This window comes from Hylobates moloch, unplaced genomic scaffold (genome assembly GCF_009828535.3).
Source record: "Hylobates moloch isolate HMO894 unplaced genomic scaffold, HMol_V3 SCAFFOLD_3, whole genome shotgun sequence".
Lineage (NCBI taxonomy): Eukaryota > Metazoa > Chordata > Mammalia > Primates > Hylobatidae > Hylobates > Hylobates moloch.
Window position 1 is genome coordinate 173,874,531 of NW_026652278.1, and position 26,445 is coordinate 173,900,975.

At 39.6% G+C, this 26,445-nt stretch overlaps 1 protein-coding gene and 1 long non-coding RNA gene across 9 annotated transcripts in view; one reads left to right on the plus strand and one right to left on the minus strand.

The window, feature by feature from the left end:
• Positions 1 to 607: 607 nt before the first annotated feature.
• SORBS2 (sorbin and SH3 domain containing 2) overlaps positions 608 to 26,445 on the minus strand; it is a 229,539-nt gene continuing 203,701 nt past the window's right edge. For 4 of the 8 annotated variants that reach the window (XM_058436982.1, XM_058436983.1, XM_032149046.2 and 1 more), the window contains 3 exons: positions 8,974 to 9,023; positions 4,809 to 4,915; positions 610 to 2,831 (listed from right to left, as the gene is read on the minus strand). In XM_058436982.1, coding sequence (XP_058292965.1) covers positions 2,770 to 2,831; positions 4,809 to 4,915; positions 8,974 to 9,023 — 219 coding nt within the window. In that variant the 3' untranslated portion in view covers positions 610 to 2,769. Of the gene's footprint in view, positions 2,832 to 4,808; positions 4,916 to 8,973; positions 9,024 to 26,445 lie in introns of all 8 variants that reach the window. The other 4 variants (XM_058436984.1, XM_058436985.1, XM_058436981.1 and 1 more) reach the window with 3 other exon arrangements.
• LOC131383150 (uncharacterized) lies at positions 3,066 to 9,728 on the plus strand. Its single transcript, XR_009212978.1, has 4 exons — positions 3,066 to 3,336; positions 4,284 to 4,359; positions 6,998 to 7,169; positions 7,838 to 9,728. It is a non-coding gene; the product is annotated as an uncharacterized LOC131383150 (long non-coding RNA).

Here is a 26,445-nt window from a genome sequence, read left to right on the forward strand (position 1 = left end):
CAGAATGCTAATGTAGAGTGGGAATTATCCTATGGCATAGAAGGCACCAGAGTGGGTGTTAAGGGGAAGCAACGTGACAAGACATCTTTGATAAGTGAGTTGGCAAGAGAGGAATGTCCATATTTCTGAATATTTAAGAGAGAGATATGGAAAAGGGTCAAAACACACAGAGCAAGAAGGGACTAAAGTATGTGAGCAAAGATCCAAGCAGGCAAGCTGGCTCTTTCCCATTCGTGTGGCAGAAAGCGGGGACCCCACCGCCACCCATCATTTGAAGTTCACTGAAAGCCTGTGGACATTTGCAGAAGCTGCCGAGCCAATGGTGCTGAAGCTACTTAGGGCAAAGATTTTAAAATTTAAGAGTGTTGAACTGGGAAAGTGCTTACAACTCCTTGTAACTAACCCCTCCTTGGAAAACTAGCTGTTTTGAGGCAGAAATATTTTACAATGTATTGTTTTAGCTGAAGGGCAATTTTTAGCCAAAGAACGTTTAGCAAATGAGCTTTGGTGGTGGGTTTAAAAATATTTCTTCTCTGAGCTGATGCTGACAGATCTTTTCTCCATTTTTGTGTTAAAAGAACACACAACAAAATGCATTTTCTCTTAGTTTAACAAGTTGGAATAAAATACACGATTTACATAAGGATAAATGTCAAGAAGAAAAACTGAAGTATACTTCCAAGCAAAATTTATTAGATGTCTATTCAAGAAAAACACAATGACCTTTGCTTGTAAGAATTCAAAGTCAATTACCTGGAAGCCAGGTATGAATATTTTTTTCCTTTAAAATCAGATACAGAGAGTAGAAACAGTAATTTTTCTTAAATATGACAGGCAACAGATATTGAAGTCTTTTCTCATAAATGGCATCAAAGAGAATTATTCATTTTTCAGCAAAGCTGCATGCAGTTGACTTAATTTCAAACCTGAAGCCTTTAAAATATGAAGCTGGTTGTGAACTTGACAGAAATCAAGGTAGGCTACTCAAAGATGTTTGTTTACCTTCTTCCTAATGAAATTCCCTTGTCATCAGTCAGTAGATATGTACATTTCATTTGGCTTCTACGATCTTTTAACTTCATAGATTTTTGCATAAATGCTATCTGACAGAATCACACTATCTAGGGGTGCTTGTGATCTGTGAGAGAAGGAGAGGCTAGTCTGCTGAAAGTGTCGCAGGATAAAGACCAAATTAGGAAACTCCCGTTTTCTCAACAACTAAATAGTCTGTACAAAAAAAGAACAAACATATGTACAAAATTCTAGAGGCTACGTACATTGTGAAAAGATCAATCACTGTCCACGAAAGAAATGCCATAAAAAGTTTTATCTATAAGGTGCTCAAGATCCAAAGATGAATGGTTCTTATGCAAAGTCATAAGAAATACAAAGCTAGTTCTCGGACTATGTGTAATTCAGGCACTGTGAACTATATTAAACCTTCCAGGTCCCAATATCATTTTTTAAATTTCTGCTTCAGGGCAGAAAATAAAACCTGAATGATTTAACATTGTTTCTAAAAAGTGCCTAATGTATTCCTAGGAAATATTTTACACACACCAGGAAAATCAGGCTCAACATATTCCTGTCCTCAAATGTAGCCAGGATTCTGAGTTCCATAGAAGAAAAATAATTATTATAGTAAAAATAATCGTATTAATCATAATCCTTGCTAAAACCAACTTTAATACTTGTGATGCTTCTGTACTCTATTTCTATAAAATAATGTGTGAGATTCTATTACATTGCCATAAAATGTACAACATATCGTATGGATTATATGTTCTCATACAATCTCAAATGTGTATGTGTACACACAGTGAAATCTTACCTACTAGTATTGCTTACAGATACTTTCAAGTGTCTGTTAGAATAATTCTTTGCACCTCTCACTAACACTGCTTTTACTTACATTTTTTCAGATAAATAAAACACTAAGAGCTCATTGTTATGATGCTGATCATTACATTTTAATATAAAATAGCGATGCAACTTTACAACACAATAGTTTTCCCCTGTAGCCTAGCTCAGCCTCTCGTATTGCCATGATTATTACCGAGGGCTCTTATTCGCTTACTGTTTGCACTTCTAAAAAATGCAAACAAGTTGCAGAGAAAGACTCCTATTTGAAAACTCACACTCAATCAACAAAATCACACTCATCCAAATTAACTTGCCTCCTCTTGCTTTAAAGGTTGTAATCACTGTGCATATTACAACATGTATGTGCAGGCAAACAATAGCTAAAGTACAGTTACAGTTGTCATATTGTGTAAACCAAGACACTAGGCAAACTTGTGAAAAGAATATACACTGCCAAGCTAAGAATATGAAAATGCAAACCACAGCATTTCCCAATAAACAATAATTTTCTGGTCGTCTTGGGGGAGAACATCGCCTGAGGGGAGATGTGGAAATGGAGCCACGAGGCTAGACAGCCTCCTGGAGACACTTTTTTTTTTTTTTTTGCCTCAAATATTTGACCATTTTTAAATATCATGATTTTCTTTCTGATCCCACATTTTGACGTGTCAAAGCTTAGAGCAGAAAGTAGGAATCCACACTTTCACAGAGCGGGGCCGCCTGCCATGTCGCCCCCAGGCTCACAGCAGCGGCGATTCCTCTGCTGGTGGTTTGGTGGCAGGTGGAGATGGTGACGGCGCATTGGAAACCGTAAGGCATGACGACGGGAGGCCCGCGGGCTGTTGCAGGCGCGTGGACGCAGGTGCATGGCTGGCAGGCGGCCTCTACAGTAGGAGAGAGAGCAATTCACAGCCTCTTGACATAGTTTCCAGGGAAAGTACCAAAGAATTTGGTTCTTCTTGAGGTCCCTGAAAATAGAAGCGAGTCATGAAAGGGGGGTAACAACGATATCAGTTCATACACATGGGCTTGAATACTTCCCATTTACAAGGCCTGGCGAAGACAGCAGGCCCCGAGGGGTTCGGAAAAGAAGGCAGGCAACTCACATGAAGCCCGTGGCACACAAAACGAGCAGTGTTAGCTGGTGGCCTGACGCTCACTGCCCCTCCAGCATAAGTAATGCGTTGCCATCGCGGCGGGCTAAACAGAAAAGGCCGAGCCTCCCAAGCTAAAGGGAAAGTCAGCCCCGCTGAGGAGGTGGGCGGAGGAGCTCAGCCACTGAGGCTGCCACACCAGGGTGGGGGGTGAGGGATCAAGGCGAGGCTGACAGGTGACAGGGTGAGTGGAAAATCCTAAGAGCAAAGCTTCTCAGGGACCAGCAGCCCGAGCAACACAGGTGCGACATGAAGACATCACCTGTGGCAGGCTGTCGCTATCTATCTAAACCGTCTTATCATCTTATAGAAGATCACGGTCAGTGCCACATCATTTATTTAAAAACAGCACTGCCGGAGTCCTTCATCAAGTATACAGTTTTTCAACAATTTACAAATCATTAATGAAAAAAAGGATTAAGCACTATTTGTGTGTGGGAGTTCTATCACTGGCACGATTTCTAACATGGTATGTGTTTAATCACGCGCACAAATGTCTATCATCATTATGGTCGCCTCTGGTTTCAAACAACGTAATTCCTTGGACACTTCTTGTAAAAGTTGGTGCGCTAAATTCTTCTTTAGGCAGTGCAGATGGAGTGGATGAGGGTCTCTAAAGCTTCATCTCTCTCCTATATCCTGGCTCTTACTGCCTTGGTTTGATGACTATTTTTCTTTTTCCTTGGCTGGGCAAGCCATTTTACGTTTATCCTTCCTCCCTCCTCCTCCTCCTCCTCCTCGTTTTGAGACGGAGTTTTGCTCTTGTCGCCCAGGCTGGAGTGCAGTGGCATGATCTCGGCTCACTGCAACCTCTGCCTCTCGGGTTCAAGCAATTCTCCTGCCTCAGCCTCCCGAGTGGCTGGGATTACAGGCGCCCACAGTCACGCCCGGCTAATTTTTGTATTTTTAGTAGATACGGGGTTTCATCACGTTGGCCAGGCTGGCCTCGAACTCCTGGCCTCAGGTAATCCGCCCATCTCGGCCTCCCAAAGTGCTGGAATTACAGGCATGAGCCACCGCACCCAGCCTTTTTTTCTTCTTTTAATGGAAATAAAATCTGAGGCTTGTGGCCGCACCATGGCCTCAATTCTTTCATGATTTTGCCACCGATGGATGTTTAGAGTGAGCCCTCCTCTCCTCTCACCTTTTCTCTCTTCCATTCTCTGCCCCGCCGCCTGTGTTTCCTTTTCATCTCTTTCTGTGGCCCAGCGTAAAATACTTTTGTCTACAAATGTTTTCTCAGAAGACCTCTCGTCTTTTTTTTAGGATGGTAAAAATGAAGTTGCCTTTTAAGTGGGAAGAATGGAACTTCTCTCCGCTTCCATCACAAACTAAAGTTAAGGTGAGTCACTGAATGCTCGGGAATGTACGTCAGACCTAGGAAATGGGAGACTCGTTCACTTAATCTCACTCCCTCTGAAATTAGATTCTCACTGTGGACAACTAACATTTTCCACAGCACAGAGCGTGGATAGTTCTCTTCTGGGGACCACTTTTTGTTGTTGTTCTTAGATCTCAATCTTTCCTGGTTTCTGCTATTTAAAGAAATTGCCTTCTCTCATTTGAGTTGGAAATAAAGCTCGCAGAAAATCACGCATAGCTGGAGCAGTGAATACTAAACTATGTTAAAAATGCAATAGCCTTGGGATTACATCGTGCGTATGAATGTCTGAAAGATCAAAGGCATTACGAATTCGAAGGAAGCTTGGCTATCACAGCAAACCACGCGAGTGAGCAAACTCAAGCAAATTACAGAATAGCCGAAGGTGTCTGAAGAAGAAGTGCACATACCCACAAACCAGCCGTCATCACACTTCTCCATCACATCAATGACGTCACTTTCTCTGAGCTCCAGCTCATCTTCATTCCTAGGAGTGTAGTTATACAGAGCCTGAAACCTTAAACAGGACAAAGGAATGTGTTTAAAAACATCTTGACACCTTCATGAAATACAGAAGATAGAACAATATTCATTCTTCCTTTAACATTCCTATTCTTAACAACATTCTGTTGGATGGTACAAGCCTGGTAAGCAGGTAAATAGCAATATTTAGATCTTCACAGGCATTAGAACACTCTAACAACATTTTGAAACTCACGAGGAATATCCATGAAAATTGTAACATTCATAAACTGGATTAAAATATGTCAACATTTATAAGCCAGACCCACATTTCAATTGTCCAGCCATCTAATGTCTATCATTTAGACATTAAATAATAGTACAAAATATGAAATAAGTGATATGTGTATTATTTAACTGTTTAAAAACAAGAAGGAATCACAATTTTAGCTAGCCATAATCAGAAGCAAATAATGGGGGCTTGAGAATTGAATTTTCAAAGGTTCTAGATGGAGATAGACAAAATGTCTCAGATACGTCTTTTTAATCACTCTATGTGAATTACTATACAAAGGAAATTTTTTTTTTTTTTTACCAAGAGGAATTCTTTAGATCAGTTTAATGTTATAGTTTGGATCAGTGTTTTCTGAGGATGTAGAATTGGAAAATTTGATGTAATTAGCCCGAAGTGGAGTAGATGTATTCTATGTGCAGTTATTACTGAGTCCGTTTCAAGCAGACTGTGGACATAAGTCTTTTTAAAATGAGTCCCAGAAAAATTGTATTTGATTTTAAAACTCTCTCTTGAAATAATTTTATATAAAAAAGAATTATTGATAGAATGCTACCACTTTCCTTTCCCGGCCTGAATTCTTTGACAGCATATACTGTTGTGAAATTGATCGATAATGAATTCAGACACTGAATTTGTGGTAAGAAAACACCATGCATTATAATAAATCATAACATGGGCTGGTGTTTTTGGAAAATGAAGGCAGAAATTACTGTAGCTGAGAAGGTCAAGAAGAATCTGATAGGCAGTTAACATGAAAATGTCTTCGTAATAGTACTAAAATATTACCAGTACTGTGAGGGGGTTTTTTAAAAATTGGGAATTTGTTTCTGCTGCTCTCTGTAACAGTCATGTCATTCTGCTAATGTGAGAAAATAATTACCACATTCTAGGGCATTTTAGATTTTTTCATGCCAACTTTAAAAAGCTGATAATCTTGACTACTGCTCTGGAACAAGAATGATTTATTTTTAATTACTTTATGAGTCAGAAAATAATATTTTGGTAGAACAAAACTATTCTATCATTTTAACTCAAATCTTATGTCATTAATAAGCAACAGTGACCCACTGGCTTCCCCCCGTTCATCCAGCATTTGGACTGGGGGAGCTGGATAGAGTTGGCTTCAGAGAATGCCTAACAAACAGCATCCGCTAGAAAATATTGTTTTCCCTGGCCTGGCACCAAAGCCTGAGATTTCAACACTAGAGGCTTCTTCCCCTGTTAAAACTTCATCCTTCCAGTAGACCTTATAGCCACTTATATTCTGTGGAGTATGGGCTTCTGAGGCCTTTTCTTGAGAGAGGGGTTTGTGATTATGGGGAAGGGCAGAGAAAGGCAGCCAGCCTCCCAGAGCAGTGGCCAAAAAGACAGGCAGGTGTGGAATACACAAACGTCACCTGATTTGGACGTTTGCATGCAGCCAGCTTTGCTGGGGGTAGTCCATTTATTTTGTTGCTTGTGTAAAGAATTTGATTTGGAGGCTGCTCAGGTGAAGCGGTGGTATCTTTTGTGTATCTGTGGGGAAAGTTCACGGTCCCTTTTCCAATTTCACATTTGAGAGAGATGGTGGTTCCTGCGCTGCTGTTTTGATGGATACACACAGCACTTCTCACTTTGGGAAAACTGGTTCTTTTATTGAGCTTCTCAGGCTTGAACCCTGCCCAGGCTCATCTCCACCCACTCATGGAGACCGGTTACCTAAGGCTGCAAACCTCAGCTGCTGGAAGGAATCTCAAGGTCTCAGAGCTAATGCAACAAAATTGGCACAGACTCCTGCTTCATTTTTGTCTGATGAAAGCCAGCATGTTTGTCCAAATTTATTTACCATTCTGGTTTAATTAGACCACAGAAACAAAAACAAAACAAAAGAAAACCCACGGAGTTTTATGGAAACATAAACACACCTTCAGGAAATCCTCCTGCCTCTACTGGCTCGCACAGTCAGTGTTGCACAGCGGGAAATGAAGTCGAATCCAATGTTAAAAAATGCTGTTCTGAAAGATGTGTTGGTGAGGTGAATGCTGGTGGTGGGGTAAGGACGCCTCAGAAAGAAAGGTGTCTTTTAAACAGGAAATGCTGAGCCAGACTGGAAGCCCTCTCTATAACTTGCGACTTTTTCTAGAACATATTTCACTAACACTCTGCATTGTAGTGACATAACATCATGTTCCTACTTTGGCTCAAAACTTATTTTTAAATGAAAGCAACTAAGCAACACCCTAAAATCCCACTAATTCAGGCTATAATCAAATATAAATTTAATAAACAATGTTTTCCAATATACAAATCAGGACTTTGAAAATGTAACATATCTTTCATTCATAAACACTTTGAAAGCGGTTTAATGTAACATATTGGTAATGCAATAAACCTAAACAGCCCTGGAATTTATTTTTTATAATGTGATCTTGTCATCGTTTGGGTAAGTAAGAGAACAAACAAAAACTTTAGAATTACAAGTTGTATTTAGTGTTTTCCAGTTAAGCGACCTTTTTGTGTGTTTGTTTGTTGGAGACAGGGTCTTGCTCTGTTGCCCAGGCTGGAGTGCAGGACCATCATCATGGTTCACTGTGGCCTTGATCTCCCTGACTCGAGTGATCTTCCCACCTCAGCCTACTGAGCAGCTGGGACTACAGGCGCATGCCAGCACGCCTGACTAATTTTTTATTTTTATTTTTGTAGAGATGGTGTTTTGCTATGTTGTCCAGGCTGGTCTTGAACTGCTGGGCTTTGGCCTTCCAAAGCGCTGGGATTACAGGCATAGTGACTGCACCAAACCTTCAGTGATATTTTAAATGATTATCACTGCTAACCTGTTCTTTCCAAAATACAGACTTTCCCGCAACAAGAACACCTTTCTGGCTGTACTCTGTGAGAGCCAGTCTCATCTGGAGATGCTTTTTGCTAAGTTTCCAGTCTGTGAGGAGCAAGGGAGGACTTGATGGTGATAAAGGCACCAGGTCACATGCCGGGACCTGCCGCGAGGAGGAGGCTGTTGTTAGCCTGTTCTGTGCCAGGTGAGTGTGGGCAGTGGGTCAGGATCCCTAGTGTGTGCTCAGATATGGGGGACAAGGGGTTAGGTCCATGAATGAACCTTCCCAGGGGTCTTACTCTCAACTCACAGGGTGGGCAGAGGCCAACAGGAAGTTGATAACTCCTGAACGTCTCTCAGGGACAAAATGGGCCCAAAAAAGAACCACACAGAGAGAATCTTCAAGACAATGTGTGACACCTTCAGGCTGATTTAACTCATGCATCAGAAAGGGGAAGGAATTTGAAAGGAAAGTTTGAAGAGGCATTTTCCTGGTGCTGTGGAAGTAATCGCGTATAACTGAGTAACAGTGAGTGTTTTAATACTGCCATTTTCAAATGACCCTTCTAAGCATGTAACTTCGGAATGAAGGAATGATCACTTTAGGTCTTCTTTACACTTAGGTCCACTTTTACAGTCTCCCAGTGGGTGGAAAAGTAAGGTTAGAACATGTTCTGTATGTCTTTGAAGCTCGTAGTTACTCGTTACACAGCCAGCAGAGCAGAGAGGGAGACAGAGTTTGCCATCTTAGGAATCACTGAAGCATTAGAAAGTTTTCCTAGTATATCAGTTAAAATCTTCTCAGAGAACTATGGGTTCTTTTAAAAATTAGTTTCTGGTCACTGTCATAAAAGATGGAGAGACTACTACAATTTCTCGTAATTTAGGAGGCCTCATGTTAGTTTGATGTTTCACGTGCAAAGCCATACATCTTATATTTTGGTACAGTTGTCTATTTTGTGGGTCAAGGTTAGTCTCGAATTTAGAAGATAAGAATAATACTTACGGTTCCCCCCCACCTTGAATATTTTCATGAGTAAACACAGGACGCTGTGGCTGAAATGAAATGATTTTCAATGTAATCAATGTTTAAACTGGTACTAATTAAAAGATAATTTGGATAATGGCATGGTACTTTTCTTGACATTTAATATTTCCTGTTGTAAAAAACCAAGAGGAAGAAAAAAAAACAAATAAAGGGTTTCTGCAGGATTAATAATTAAAATATTTAAAGGGAGCTTTAAATTAAAGCAAAATAACCAAGGTGAAATGTTTTGAACGTGTCTACAATCTAGTCTGCTCAAGCTTTAAGGAAAAGTCAGGGTTTGGTCCCATTGATTTCTCAAAGGCCAGGAATAAGGCAAGAACACAGACGGCAAACCACTAGAATAGGAAATATAGACACCTTCATACAACCTTATTCTCCAGCGTTTTCTCAAACAAGCAGAAAATAAACCACATTTAGTTTAACAGCAAAGTATCCACATTCATTCTTTCAATCTTTCCTTCACAGACAACATTTTCACATACAGTACAGGGGAAAAAATCAGTAGGCAGACATCCCATGCTACATTTGAATTAACATTTTCTGTTCTCAATGTGGAGAGAAAACATGCATTTTTAAAAAGAGAAAACAGAACTTTGGAATGCAACAAACAATATCCGGGTAACATGTAACATTTTACCTTAGAAGAGAAACATTGGTAGAAATTTCCAGTGCACTGAACTCTCAAAAGAGTTTCTTTTCTTTTTAAACTAAGCATCAAGACCAGTATCTGTAATAGATACTTATAATATTGGAAATGACAAGCCTTAGCATCCCATATACCCACATTAATATTTTCAATGAATGAAAGTTAACACGTTTGTTGAATATATAAACTCAGTGTAATTTATATTGACTACCTAAACTTTACCTTTTAGGGGAGAAATGCAAACAAATCATTCATAATACATTTCAAAAGCATTTGCTTCCAAATGATAGCCACAGGGTAAAATCAGAATTTGCATGGCAATTATATAAGTGACTGTTTGATGACTACTGAAATAGCTATTAGATCCATGTCCTTAGACTTTGGGACCAGTTCTTAGATTCCATAGTTACGAGTGGATTACTGGTAGGCTGAAATCTCTTCCTGCAAATTGTCCATAGAAACCCCACTGGTCCAAGCTTGGATGGATAACTCTGAGGTTCCTTTCAGTCTATGAGTCAATGATTCACCCACTTCCTAAATTCTTTATCCACCCCCTTTCTATCCTACTTGTCTATCTAGCATAAGACTAGGTACTCACAGTACTAAAACTGTAAGCTCTGACTCTGTTAATTAGAAACCTTTATTTTTTATTTATTTTTATTTATTATTATTTTTTTTGAGATGGAGTCTCGCTCTGTCCCCCAGGCTGGAGTGCAGTGGCGCAGTCTCGACTCACTGCAAGCTCCGCCTCCCGGGTTCACGCCATTCTCCTGCCTCAGCCCCCCGAGTAGCTGGGACTACAGGCGCCCGCCACCACGCCCAGCTAATTTTTTGTATTTTTAGTAGAGATGGGGTTTCACCGTGGTCTCGATCTCCTGACCTCGTGATCCACCCGCCTCGGCCTCCCAAAGTGCTGGGATTACAAGCGTGAGCCACCGGGCCTGGCAATTGGAAACCTTTATTAACAGTGTTCTTAGAAATTTCACTCAACAGTCTGTGTACAGAATATTTAGAGTGCATAAGAATTACTGCACACAGGTATGACTTAAGAGTGTGAACTAGTTGACTCCTGTAAATCAATATAAGACTACTAATGATGTATCTATTATTAAAATTGGAAGATATTAATATTTTAAGAAAAATTATGACTAACCAATTTTCCAGCCATCTTAAAGGTCATTTAATTCAAGATATTATTAAATCAATTTAAATATATAAGATGGTAATTGTAAGTCATTGATAAGCCTGTATCATATTACCTATTTCAAGTTCTCTTCCAAGCCAATAAAACTTTACATAGGTATAAAACTTTCATGAGGAAGTAAGATTTGTATACATCAATTGCCATTAATATTATTTTGTAATAATTTTCCAGTCTTTTTTTTCTCAGTCTTCTTTCTGATTTCAAATGTCTGCAGAATAATGTTCTCCCACATGTGTCTACATGTCATAGTTTTCTTAACCATTCCTCTCTTTTTTTTGTTTTGAAGTTAGAATTGGTCTAGTCTTTTTTTTTTTTTTTACTATCATAAACAGCAATGCTATACACATTTTTTATGCAAACAGCTATTTTCTTCTTTTGAACCATTCTTTAGAATATATTCCCAGGAGTAAAATTTCTGGCCAAAGAGTATGCACTAAAGCCATATGATTTTGAGAATGTACATGTTAGTCACTGAAAAATACTGGTACTCAAAAGTAACTTGAAAATGTCTAATATGCCACACTGCATATCATATACCAAGATAGCTACTACTCTTTCCCCAAAACAATCATAGCACCATTTGCAGTGCATAATAAAGTTATGAATAAGAAAATATTATTTATTCTTAAGAGAAAATGTTGTGTAAAATATATTTCATTATGCTCTAAAATTATCCCTGTTTTCACACATTTAAACCGTTTTAATATTTTAAAATTGAGTAAAAGTTTCAACTTCTACATCATGGCATCCAATGCTTTGTAAAACTGATTAGTTTCATTTCACTGCTCTTTTGTTAGAATGTGAATACCACTTTAAAAATCAAATTGTTCATTAATATAAAACAATCAACTTTTAAAGTCCATATATCCCTTTTTAGTTATCATCATTATAATTCTACTAGTTTAATTCCTTTAACTCAACCCACCTCATCAATCATTTAAATGAACTGTCCCATTGACCATTATGAAAATTTGGTGATTGCTGCAAACGTGTAGCTTCCTGGATCCCACGTCCATGGCTGGAGAACGTATGTTCCTGTGTGTGGCAGCCAGCACCGTCCTTGCTTTTTTTTTTTTTTGAGATGGAGTCTCACTCTGCCACCAGGCTAGAGGTCAGTGGTGTGATCTCAGCTCACTGCAACCTCTGCCTCCCGGGTTCAATCGATTCTCCTGCCTCAGCCTCCCGAGTAGCTGGGACTACAAGCACGCACCACCATGCCCGGCTAATTTTTGTATTTTTAGTAGAGACAGGGTTTCAGCATGTTAGCCAGGATGGTCTTGATCTCCTGACCTTGTGATCCGCCCGCCTTGGCCTCCCAAAGTGCTGGGATTACAGGCGTGAGTCACTGCGCCCGGCCCCCGTCCTTGCTTTTACCTGTTTCCCAATATCTCTTTTCCCTTCCTTCATATCTTTCAAACCCTGCCCCTCTTTTTACACACAAATCATCAGTTTTCTATACTGTTCACATCCTGAGGCCAGAATCAATCAAGACTTTTCTTAGCAGAGAAGTTTTGTGTGTCTTATAATGGCGAGTTTTAGAACTTTTCAAAGCTTACCTTTAACAAGAATCACCTCCATGTTAATGTGGATAACTAGGAGACAGTTTTGAGGATAGCTGACTAATTATAGTACTTGAAATAGTTTATTTTAAAGGCATTTGACTAGTAGGGAATGAGTAGCAAGAACAGTTATCTAAGACGGCTCATCTGCGTCTTTCTGTTTTGGGCGTTAAGCACCATATAACCTTGGGGATGCCTCAGCTTCCCTGTCTCTGAAATCAGTGAGTTGGACGAGACGAGGGTTAATCGGGTCCCCTCAGGGATTCCATGAAGGATACACATTTCCACAGATATATTTCCTCTGCTGTGTAAAGGTGTCCTTCATCAGCTTTACACAGCGAGCTGGGACACTGACATTGATTGGTTAATTCTCATGTGTCTTGGTCATGTAAAAAAATAATGGTTACAATTCAACTCCATTTTGCAAATTAGTAAACCAAAATCCAAAGGTACTGGATAATTTCTTAATATGACAAATAGGTAAAAAACAAAAAAAGAAACAAAATGGTAATTTCGATGTGCACTCTTTATTGCATGAAAGATTACTATGATGGACTACTTGGCCTACCTTGGCTAAAATCAGCATCTTAATTTTGACGCTGAGGTAGGTGCAAATGTCCTATAAGGTTATGTAAATAGATTATCTGGGGAGACTATCTTTTGCCCTTTCCCCGTGGCAGTGTAACTCAGATGGCAAGTCCCTTAAGCAAAGATTTGTAATGCAGCTGCACTCTGTTGCCACCTAGTGGTGAGCAGTGGCAGCAACAAGCTGAGAGTTGATTCTGCTTTATCTGCCCCTTTTTATCCAAGTTCCCAAGGCTGGATTAATTTTAAAAGCCTATTTTAAAGGCCACAGAGTGATGTGGAATAGATAGTCATCTGTTTTTCTAACCATGTTCTTCCTTTCCCACGTTTTAAATTCTTGAGAAAGAATCCCTTGTAAGCCACCAGCATTTGTGGTCTGTGTCCATTTCTGTCTTGACTATCTGTGCAGGCATTTCCATGTCCTAACTTCTTAGCAGTTTTAAGATAAATATAGAACAATATACGTTTGTGACATTCAGAGAGGCTTACATGAGCCGAACCTAGAAAGATGGCTTTCAACTGACATATTACAATCACTGTGCTGGACATTTTGAGCAAGAATTATATTATGGTCCTATTTCCTTGATGAATCTTAAGAGTAGAATAAGAGAAAATCCAATGAAGCATGCTGCGGTTTTCATAGTATCCTAAATATGTATTTTTTTCTGTAGCCCTGAATATGTAAGTTTTTTTCTGTAGCTATTTTTTAATGTTGTCAAAAACCGATACAAAAGAGACAAGTTTTAAACACATGCTAATTTCCAAAGCTAGAATCAATCACAAGTTGCTGTTCATAGGAAGCTGGTTTGAAACATCATGGAGTCCGTAACATCAGTAAAATATATACTTTCCTGTCTTAGTGAGCTATAGTCTGTTGAAAAGCCATCTAATTTGTCAAAGCTTCTGCAGTTATCTCTGGAGGATTAGCTATATTTCGTATCAAATAATTCTTAAATAAGGATTGACTGTTACTTTAAACACTAATGCAAAAAAATCTCTGAAAGCAATATAAGCAGTGCTAAAGTGTTTTTGTCATTTTTCATAAAACATCAGTTGTCGTACTTGCCCACCAGAATTAGATGAAATTCTCCTAATAACACCATGTTTATAGAGGCTTATTTTTCCTTCTTAAATTATGAAGGTAAAACACAACTTTGCATAAATCTAAAAAGTAGAATATTTATGGTTTACACAAACACACGTGTAATCTGACATACAAATACATAATGTAAAAATCAGGCAAAAAATAAAAAAATCTTAAGGGGAACCAAAGCATACCATCTCATGGACCCACAGGAAATTTACAGATGGGTCCTCTTCACTGCAAAAGAAGCTTATTTTTTGCTTTGGCTCTGGAGGGCCATTCCGGGGAGTCTAAGAGTCTCTACATATTGGCATTCCTGTCTCTATGGCAACACAAAACTCTGCCTCAGCAACAAAATGAGGTCTTCCTAGGCAATGCAAAAAGCACAAAGTGGCATAAATGCAGAATCATATCTACTTTTTTTTTAGAAATAGAAAATGAAGACTTCTTTGAAATCAAGCCCTTGAGAACTTGAAATGCAGAAGCATAGCTATGCGATAGACAATAGCTATGCGATAGACAGGTTAAGGTTGAATCAGGGCCCATTAAAACAGAAATGAGGAAAGGAATCCTGACTTATGTCCAGACGAACATTTCCAAACTCCTTGGCTGTATTCCTTAGAATTGATAGTAAGTAGCATTTAGAGTCCATGTATTTTAAAGTACTGTAGATATTATAGAACTAAGTAGCTAAGGGAAAGTAATTTGACCTTTAAGTTCAATCAAAGCTGGCAAGAATTAGGAAGTGGATAGAATCCAGACAGCAGTATGGGGACAAAAGGCAGACTGAGAGGATGTAGTGCACATCACCAGAGAAACAGAAGACGTTAGACAAGAATCATGGATTTAAAAGAAAGTCCAAACTGAATGACGCAGAAGCAAACATGACCGGAAGTGTGTGAGTTCAGCACTGTAGGTGCCTGGCAACAGTTTTTTCTTTGCAGGAGAAACGGTGACTAGATAGCAGTGATTTAGTGTAGAACCATGAGACAGATGTAGACCACAACACACACGACACTTATTTGTAGAGTAGAGAATCTGACCACGTCTTTGTGGATTTTGGAAACCTCACACACACCTAAAAGGGAAGCACATCATCAGGTGGTCACTTCATCTCCAGGGTATCTCCAGCCTTACTTTAAGGCCAGTTCACAGCAAAGACAACTAAGGAAGAGCCAGCCCCAGAGGGGGGGTGGCCAGGATGTCTGCCACAAGGTGGGGGCATGCTGACCCTACCCTGTGGGAACCGCTGAGCCCTCTGACAGGCGAGCCGCAGAATCTCCTAGACATCACTGGGCTACGAGGAGGCTTACCCAGGACACATATCTCGCTTTTTAGGTCAGCCTGGAAAATGTACAAGAAGTTAGTTAGTTCTCATCTTCATCACACAGCCTTCAGGAGGAGCTTTCCTGGCTGGCTTTTTCCATGCACACGCAGCATGCCAAACTCCTGAACAACAGCAGGGCAGGGAGGGTCAGCAGCTCCTCCACCTGCTTATGCAGTGTCCACACCACAGGCACCAGCTGCCGTCTTAACATGGGACCCACAGGCACAGCAGAGAAAGGTTCACAGAGGAAAGCTGGCATGGGGAAGAGGCCAAGAACATATAAGAAATGTTATGTCTTTTTTTTTTTATTTTTGAGATGGAGTCTGGCTCTGTCGCCCAGGCTGGAGTGCAATGGCACAGTCTTGGCTCACTGCAACCTCCGTCTCCCGGGTTCAAGAGATTTTCTTGTCTCAGCCTTCCGAGTAGCTGGGATCACAGGTGTCCGCCACCACACCCAGCTAATTTTTTTATTTTTAGTAGAGACAGGGTTTCACCATGTTGGCCAGGCTGGTCTCGAACTCCTGACCTCAAGTGATCTGCCCGCCTCGGGCTCCTAAAGTGCTGGGATTATAGGTATGAGCCACTGCGCCAGGCCAAGAAATGTTATGTCTTTCATAGAATGCTTAGCAATTGGGTTCAAGATGCTCTCAAACCTGCCCTGCTTTTTCATCTTATTGAAGGGATGCGAGGTGAGATAGAGGAGAATTTGGCTTAATGCCCATCAAATTTCATGGACCGTGTCAGACATTTGTTGGAGGCAAAATTTTCTAACAAACACATAAGAAGAAAATAAGGCCTTTTTGGGGGGAAACATGGTGAAATTTGATGAAATACTGAAGTGCCAACCTGCGGGCTGGACTGTTTTGGTGTTTTTTTTTTTTTTTTTTTTCCCAGAGTAAGATCTTTCATATGACAGTGAGTAAGCTGACCTTCTTGTATGTAGGTTTTATTTTCCTTCCAATAGTGGACAGGATCTGGCAGTGTACTGCCTGGTATTTGATCTGGCTTAAGAGAACTTTAGGAGGAATAAAACACGCTTAAATAAAAGCATGTGGTTTTCTCAACTCTCATTTAGAAAATTTTCCTAATTCTCAGTAATGGTTGACCTCAAATCCCCAGCCTCTCGGGATGAAATGTGTTTGGCACCGTTGCTTAAGCGTCATGGCAGACGATGCTTGATGCTCTCCAAATCCATTCTCTTCTTGGTCCTCAGTAATGGGATCAGGCTGTTGGGTAGGCACATGGCCATTCTGGATAGAGATCACATTTCCTGCCTTGTAGCTGGATGTGCTCATGTCATAAGCTGAGACCGAGGGGATATATGCAATTCTGGGACATGGCCTTCAAGGGAGAAGGTGTAAATCTCCCATCTTTTCTCCTTCCTGCTGGTTTGTGTGAGAAGGGAACTGCTCGAGCTGCCACCTGGGACCCATAGCAGAAGCTTCTCTCTGAGGATGGCGATGAGCCAACATCAGATGGAACCTCCTGGGTTCTCTGATGACTGTGGGGCCACCATATCAGTCCTGGACACTCTTCATTTATGTGTAAGAGCAATATATTTCTACCTTGATTAAGCTATAATTATTTTGAGTTTTCTGGCACTGTGCTTATCCCAGTCTTGACTAATACAGCGGTTCAATACATATCAGAGCTCTTAGAGAAAAAAAACCCGTTTAGCTCTTAGAACGATGTGGATAATAACAGCTGGAAAGAGCACGTGAACATATTAGGAACAATCGGGGCCTGATTTCATGTTGAAAACTGTGCGCCAGGGATCCCCTTCTGATGGGATTGCTTTAGGGTGATGAGACTTCCTGGTGGGACCACAACCACTAAGTTACTTGGAAGAAACCTAACAAAGAGCCTCTCGCTCTCCTCATAGAGCTTCCATGGCAACTTGAGGCCACATGCGGCAAGTCTCTTGCAAAATAGTCTCTTGGATGGAAATGGAGGCTCAGCTTATAGAGGAGCTGAGATTTATACTTTATTTTTTTTTTTCAGAAGGAGTCTCGCTCTGTTGCCAGGCTGGAGTGCAGTGGCACAGTCTTGGCTCACTGCAGCCTCTGCCTCCCGGGTTCAAGCAATTCTCCGCCTCAGCCTTCCGAGTAGCTGGGATTACAGGCACCTGTCACCACGCCTGGCTAATTTTTGTATTTTTAGTAGAGATGGGGTTTCACCATCTTGGCCAGGCTGGTCTTGAACTCCTGACCTTGTGATCCACCCACCTCGGCCTCTCAAAATGCTGGGATTACAGGCGTGAGCCACCATGCCCAGCCGATTTATACTATTTTTTGTTATGAAAAATCATTATTTTAAAAGCAGATGCTCAAAAGACTGGGGGAAATATTGGATTCAGATTTATACATTAAACATAATTTATGTATTGTTCAGTCATCTGTAACTGATAAAGTGGTAGTAACTTTTACGTTTATGGAAGATTTTGGATTGTATTTACTTTTATGGAGATTTTCATTGTTTTAGAAAACACTTTAAAGAATGAAATTGCACTGACTCGAGTTAACTAAACAATGGTTGATAGGGGTTTGATAAAAATGTTATTACAATGATTTCATGCACATGCTATACTATGTCATTAAAACATTACTAAAAGTTTATTTTCTCTTTGCTTTCAGTGCTAGGTTATTTCTTTTCTTTACAATGAGCATCAGCATTCTTGACATGGAAGAAATAAAAAGGCTTCGGATTCAGATTGGCACAGTTTGTAACCGGGTCAGATGCAGAATTAAACTATAATGGCCTAAAATTATGAGTTGATTCAATTTGTACTTAAATTTACAAGCACAAATAACTTCAGTGAAGATATTCTTTCAATGACCACAAAATAGATTTATAAGTCTTAAAAAAACTTGGTGGGAGATTCAAAAATCAAGATTTGGTCCTAAATAGGAGATGAAATAGAGAAAAATCACTTTGATTTGCTGGAGTTAGTCAAAGTATTTCATATGATTATTAAAATATTCTTTTAAAGCATAGTTATTGTGAATACCTCCATTCTCTCATGTCATTCTGCAAACAACCGAAACCTAAAGAACATACGAGAAGAATTGCAGAAGAGTAAACCTTTTAAAATCCTGGCTTTGTCCTGATGCCACAATGGTGCATCCTCCATCTTTCTAAATTAGAGAACTCAGATTCTAAGGCAACTTTCCCTCTTATTGATTAAGCTTAAAAACTGAAGAACAAGTTAAAAAAAAAGACAAGAAATAAATACCTTGGCCTTAAAAATAAAACCACAGAAAGAAGAGAAAAAAAGAGAAATTCTTAGCCTTAGGCATCATATAAAGTGGCATTATTTAAAACATTTCCTAATTATTTTCTGCCAGTTAAGAAAAAAAAACCTCAAAGAGCAAAAGCAATTAAAGTGTTTCATTTTTTACAAAGTTCCTTTCACACCTAGGAGCCCATAGATAGACTATGTCAGCGAATGGGTTTGGTGATAGTGATTTTGAGATTGTATAAACGGCACTTCCTAATACAGAACCTTAGCTGTATCAGAGCCCTAAATTTTTACCTATCTGCAGAGGCTCTCATTTCACATTCAAAAGACTGAATGTGAGGATGAGTTATTATTTGAAGTCTGTCACCTTTTTTTCCAAAGGAAAATGTTTTAGGATCATTCTGAACATAGAAGGAAAACATTTCAGTGATGGACTAATTTCATGCTGTGGTTGTCATTAAATCTCTTTCCAAGGCCAGTCATTAATTTTGTTAAAATAATTTTTTAAAAATAGTATCTTTAGGTTAAATACCAGCGGAACTGTCAGCCTGCAAGTCTCAGAGATGGATGCTTTGTGAAGTGCTACAAAAGGATGATCCTTCCCACATCCTCATGAATTTACGTCACTTTTGTGGAAGAACAAGGCTCAAGACAGTCAATGCCAAAGATCATCCTGTCTCCAGGCTCTGCTGAACCTGCCGATGGGTGGGAAATGACGGGAGACAATGAGTCCCCTGAGAGGTGATGGAGAATGACAGGCACTGAGGTAAGTTGCCTTTAAATGTGATGCTTCTCAAGCCGACGGTCAACTGAAAAAAATCTAATCATTACTTTTTATTATGATAGAAATTTTAGTTTGTTTTTCTCCTCAATCTGGGTATAGCTGCTATGAAAATATATCTTTTAAATGTTTGGATAGAGGCCATGCCAATGATGTTAAAAGTTAGCAATCAGGATTTATATAACTTCGTAGGTTTTGTGAGAGGGCGCAAATCTGAATGCATACATCTAATTAAGCTCATTGAAGACATGCAATAAACCACACTCAAGATGCAGTTACCTTTAATTTTGGTGGATTGATCTCCTGTTGATAAGAATATTTAGGGAGGAGAGGAGGTGGGCAGGGCTGAGAAAGTGTAGAGTCCAGGTCGGAAGCAGAGGCGAAGAGAGAATGAAATGGAGGGGAGGGAAGCAGGCGGCTGGGGAGGGGTGTGGTTGCTTGCTCTCCCGAAGAAAATGATGGCGGCTTACATATCAAGGAAAGATAAGAGGTGATTATGCTTGTCTCCGAATGAGGTTACATGGTCTTTACAGAATATCCTCTCAACTTCCATCATTTTAAAGTTACCAATAACCCTGGGAAGTTATATTTATGACAAATTTTTTGCTTTGAAACCACTAACTTCCTCTTTTGAATTTGGTTCAAAATCCCCAATGGTATGATCAGTTTAATTTTTCGGATGTGGGTGGCTGGAGATAGGAACACCTATATTCTATCATTTTATCATACATTGATATGATGGCTCCTTCTAAAAGTGAAGGAAAAAACTATTTAAAACCCTGCAATGACTGTAACTTGCGTGTAAAGTAGGTCGCCAACTACAGTCAGTGTGTCACAAAGCTGGGGAAGCCGTGGCCCCGCGTGCAGGGTGTGAGCTGGTGCTGGGATGAGCCGGTCTGGGGTGCTGTCTGCAACAAAGGGCACCACCTGTCAACAAAGCCATGCATCTAATCACACCTTCAAACTGATTGAATCGAAAGGAACATTAGTGACTGAAATAATTGATGTAGAGACACGTTCGGCTCATGGCAATGAATTATCTATCTGTTATTAAATAAGGTGTTTGTTTTACACAAATGCAGGCATGGCCAGGTCATTTTGAAATACGGGAACTATGAAAGAATTTGACTTGGATGGTAGCATAATATTAACCATCCTTTCTATTATTTCATAATTTCTATAATTGCCAGTAATTATACTTCTTCTTAATTCACAGGGTACATTTGAGGGATCGAGTTTCTTTCTTTTTATTTTTGAAATGGAGTTTTGCTCTTGTTGCCCAGGACGGAGTGCAATGGCACAATTTCAGTTCACTGCAACCTCCGCCTCCTGGTTTGGAGCAGTTGTCCTGCCTCAGCCTCTCGAGTAGCTGGGATTACAGGCACCCAACACCATGCCTGGCTAATTTTTGTATTTTTAGTGGAGATGGGGTTTTACCATGTCGGACAGGTTGGTCTCGAACTCCTGACCTCAGATGATCCACCAGCCTTGGGCTCCTAAAGTGCTGGGATTACAGGCGTGAGCCACAGCGCCTGGCCTCAAGTTTCTCTTTTTTTGAGGTGGAGGCTCACTCTGTCACCCAGGCTGGAGTGCACTGGCACGATCTCAGCTCACTACAACCTCCTCCTCCTGGGTTCAAGTGATTCTCCTGCCTCAGCCTCCTGAGTAGCTGGGATTGTAGGCACCCGCCACCATGCCTGGCTAGTTTTTGTATTTTTGGTAGTGACAGGGTTTCACCATGTTGCCCAGGCTGATCTCAAACTCCTGACCTCAGGTGATCCGCCTGCCTCGGCCTCTCAAAGTGCTGGCATTGCAGTCTCATTTTTTGTTTTAAGGGAGAGGTTTGCAAGCTAAAGTTTCTGGATATTTTCTGCCTTTGTTGATTAAAACCATTGTTCAAGATTCTTTGTAACATGAAGATACAGTACCCAATTCTTAAGTAGTCAATGTGAAGTCAACACGAAGAGAATGACCTCTTTAGAAAATCGAAAGGGGACAGAAGTGCTGTTTTTCTTTTCTGTTGTCTTTGTTTATTATTAGCATTATTATTTTTGCAAAGTGCCATTATGTCAAAGGTATGGTGTACAGTTTCTCATCCTGGAATAGGACAAATTTCTGGGCATCAATTTCCTCTTCTCTAAAGTAGGGATGATAATATCACATACCTCACTGGGTTTTGATGATTAAAGATGTAGAATTTTTAGAATAGTGTCTGATACTCAGTAAGAGCTCCACTGTTAGCTATCATTATTAACATTGGAAGATTACGAAGACTATATCAATTACAAAGACTTAAAATATAAGTTTATGGTCCTAAAGAAATAATGGGATAATGGAATTATATCACATACTTACATCATTTAAATATGGTGTTTTCATACACCCACTCCACCCCCATCCTATATAGTATTTGTGTTTTTTGTTGAAAAAAAGCTGTTAGGCAGTGTCAAAATAGATATTTATTACTATTATTAACTGTAATAGCTAATCATAGTAAGGCCGGTTAGTTCTTCCATAATCAGACAAAATTAAAATACCTCATTACTGGGTTTTGCTGCATTGCTGTCCTCATTGGGGGTCCTAGGATCTGTGGGGGTGGCTATGGGGTGTTTTAGGCAGTTGGGTTTCTCCTCCTCCTCCTCTTCAATGTGCAGGCGTGGGGTGCCCTCTGACCCATCGTGGCCATACCACCCAGTGTCTCCTTCCGGAGGTTCTGGCAGCCCTCTCTGGATGCCTGACACGATCCCCTCATAGATGCCCTCATCTTCCTCTCCAATGACCAGAAGGGGTACAGGCAAGGAACCCACGCTGGTGCACGCAGAGGCCACAAACTTATCCCCTAGGACTTCTGGTGCCTTTTTAGGGTCTGAGAAGCCCCTTCTCATTTTTCTCAACTCTGCAAAGTTGCTTTGAGTTGTCATTCTGGGATCCTGAAGAGGCTCTGCGTGGTAAGGCTGGGCTGCAGCCGAGTCCACACCCGCGTGAGTGGAAGGTGATTCGGTAGGTGCAGTCACTGGGGGCAATGGGAGGAGGACAGCAGGTTCCTCAATTTCCAGGATGGCGTCCCCCAGGATGGTTGGTTTGGCTTGGTCAGCTGACACGGTTAAAGCACCAAGCTTCTCCAATTCACCCAAGAAGTTGTCCAGGAGAGGAAGCGGTGTTGGGGCCAAAGGGTTTGCTGGTGGACATGAGGCTGTCAGGGACAACCAGCCCTGGCCAGTTCCCCGGAGAGCTCCTTTATCTGAGCCAGGTGAGGCTTTGTGGGTGGGAGGAGGGGCTGGTTCACTGGAAGCCAACTTGGAAATGAGCACGGATTATGAAGTTAAGAAAAAATAAACCAAGAAAATAATAATAATGCATCAAAACATAGAGATGGAGAAATGCAGAAAAGATGCGGTGGTGAATATGAAAATAATTTTATGTTTAACATAGATTTGAAGACATTTAGAAGATATCTAGATTTGAAGATATTTTTGCTGAAATTTAAATACATAAAATCATTTATGTTAATTAGAAAAGTTACTTCACAAATGAAATTCTACTAGTTTTGGAAGGGGTCTTAAATGTCAAACAAACAAGATAAAGATGATATAGAGATTACCAGGACAGTAAAACCTTAAGAGATATATTTTTATTTTTATTTTTTTTAATTTTTTATTTTTTTTTTTGAGACGGAGTCTCGCTGTGGCACCCAGGCTGGAGTGCAGTGGCGTGATATCGGCTCACTGCAACCTCCGCCTCCCAGGTTCAAGCAATTTTCCTGCCTCATCCTCCCGAGTAGCTGAGACTACACATGCACGTCACCACGCCCGGCTAATTTTTATATTTTTAGTAGAGACGGGTTTCACCATGTTGGCCAGGCTGGTCTCGAACTCCTGACCTCGTGACTCACCCGCCTCAGCCTCCCAAAGTGCTGGGGTTACAGGTGTGAGCCACTGCGCCTGGCCCTTAAGAGATTTAATGCTTACTTACTTTAAACTATGTTGAAAAGATATTACAGGTTTCCAGATACTGACTTAGTAAAGTATAAATGACTCCAGAGAAACGTTAATGTAGAATGAAAACCAGTAGTGAAGTTGTTTTATTTCCTGAATGTGTGTAGTGTTCTCTTTTCCTGCAGGATAGCCCAATCTTTTAAACTTTGACAATTTTCTCACTTATGTTTGCAAGGTGATTACAACATATGAATAAAGTACTTTAGATCATTATATGTTAACACATTTCTAAGTGAATAAGTTCTGAAAACTATCTCAAAGACAGGAACCCATGATCAGAATGAAGCTGAGCTTACATAACTACAGCTTCAAAGTTTTAAAAAATCCAAAGTAAATGTGTACATAGAAAGAGCTTATTTGATGCTAATGGGAGAGAGAACTTCTGCTTACGCTCCCGTTCTCTTTCAAAGCTTGACATTTATGTAAATCAGAGGAGGCATGAGTTATGAAGCTTAATCTTCTGAAGTAAAAATATGCTTCTATGTATGTAGTATTACTGATGTATTTTGGATATAGTAAACGAAACAGTAAGTTTGAAATTTTATGCAAAGGTATTAAAAGTAGTTCTAATAAATATATACACCCCATACATACCCATAAAAATTAGAAATTAAAAATGTAGTTCTAGAAGTGCCATTTACTAACATTGGAATACATTTATCTACCCTTGCTGGACTAGAGAAAACGCTACCTGCTATGTGCATAGAAGCCTTGAGAAGGGACCTTTCACTTTGGGTCTCTCCAGGTAGATGCCTTTGATTTGGAAAGAAAGAAATCTCCAAAAAGGTTCTGGAGATACATTTTCCAGCTGATCATTTAGGATAGCCCTTTACACAGGGAGCCAGCCCGTTTGCTCCTGGGGCCTTAGTGTGTGTGAGTGGGTGATGCATTTTCTACTTAACTTTTGACTCCTGTGTCCTATAGTAGGAATGGGGTATCTTTATTTAGCTTTTTTTTTTTTTAAAGTCGTCTTATCATGGGATGACATAAATGTAACAAAACTCACGTGAGCATCTTAATACAGGATTCAGCGCCCAGGCTGCTTAGCTGCTGACACACAGTGAGACTGCATGTGTGGTTTGCGCCTGGGTAGACAGCCATTCCTGTTAAGTCCTGTAGATGCTGAGTTTTCAATGAGATATAAACTAGTCAAGTCTCATTCGACAGTCTAGAGAAGTTCCCTTACTAGCTAGGGTTCTAGTTTATACCCTTTGTTACATAACACAAAAGTTTTCAGTAGTTAGATTTGGAAAGTCTGTGAAATATATAATAATTTCAGACCATCAAGTTTCCACTTTCTGTTATGCCAGGAATATTATGTAGATGAGAAAGAAAGATCTTAAATTCCCTCGTCATTACTGCCACCATCACCATTGCTATCTGATGCTGTGACTACTCTAGTGCCATCACCACCACAGTCACCAAAATACATGTTAGCAAGTTAAACTGCTTAGCTTTATGATGGACTTGCTTGTAACAAAAGCCAAATTAAGCATCCTGGTATGTCACAAAACTATACCTATAATACAAAAGCCATACAATTATTTTGTTTTCCAAAAGCATTAGAATTGGATTCTAATGCACTAAAAGCAGAAATATCAGAAATAAGATCAACTTACATTTTAGTCTCCCCTAAGACAAAGACAGTATGTCAAGAAATGTGATTTAAATGTGTCACCAGTGATTCATAAATTATTAATGAGTTCTCTGTTTGTAAATATCAGTTAGAAAATAGGTTCTGTAGCATTTAGTATATTTTGGATGTCATCATTTAGAAATACATTATATTTATCTTTCTAAAAATAATTGTCACTCCTGAATACATTATATTTATCTTTCTAAAAATAATTGTCACTCCTGGGAAGTTTTCTTCATTAAGCCTGTGACATCACAGCATGGATTACCAGTTGGGATAAAACCATTAAGTATTTCTTTCAAATTATAGACATAAGCTTCTCGACATATTTTTTCCCCAGCAGTGAGCAATAAAAAACTAGTTATTAGTGAAATTTGTACATGCCTCTGTTTAAAATCTGGTATTATTTTAAAGACTTGAAAATATGTTCAATTGCAGTTAAATTCAAAGATGAAAACATTGGGATCAAAAATACTATCTTGCCATTGTTAATTAGGACATATGGAAGAATTTGTTAGATGTTTAATGAGCTTTTGTAGATACATGCTTTTCCTTCTTCTAACATTTTATTTGAAGGTACAGTTGCTTTGAAATTTTGTGATCGTTCTTTAAAGATGACTGAGTGGTGGATAAGACAAATACGTGCATGAAGATTCTTTTCTCTTTATCAGTAGAAAATACTGAAGGAAGGATGCTGATCTGTAAATGCTAAGCTCTGGTAATGAAGTAAATATACTTAAGAAGATTCTGGAAAACTTTATAATCAATCAAGCAAACAAAATTGGATAGTACCAAACTGTTCCATATATCCATGAATACAGGGTTGAGGGTAATTATCTGCAACTGAAACTCAGTCTTCAAAGAGGATCACAATAAATAAAACGCCCAGACTCCGCCCTTCGAAGAGAAAATGCCTCTCTTAAGATAGCAGATTCTTAGATCATTTCCTCATATAAAATCCTTCTCAGGCTCATTTTCAAGAAGTAGTTTAGGTCACTGGGATGCTATCTTGAAATAGTTTTTCATCGGAACGTGAAGTGACTTCACACTTTAGTAACATCTGATATGTTGATTTTATTTTACCAGTTCTAGATGGTTTAGTTTTTCATGTCCTAGCCTTGATCTCAATTAAAATAATTAATAAATTAGGCAACGTAACACATTTTTTTGAATGTTGGGAAGTACTTAAAACATTTTGGAAGTAATTGGCAATGTAAAGTCTTATTCCTAGAAGTTACCGAGAAAAAAGATCCTTACATGCCATTCATAAAAAGAATATAATTCAGCAGAAAAACAAGAAAAAATTTCACATTGTGAGTACAGTCAAATAGCCTTTTTATATTCACCAATTAAAGAAGCAAAGTCTCTTTTAAAT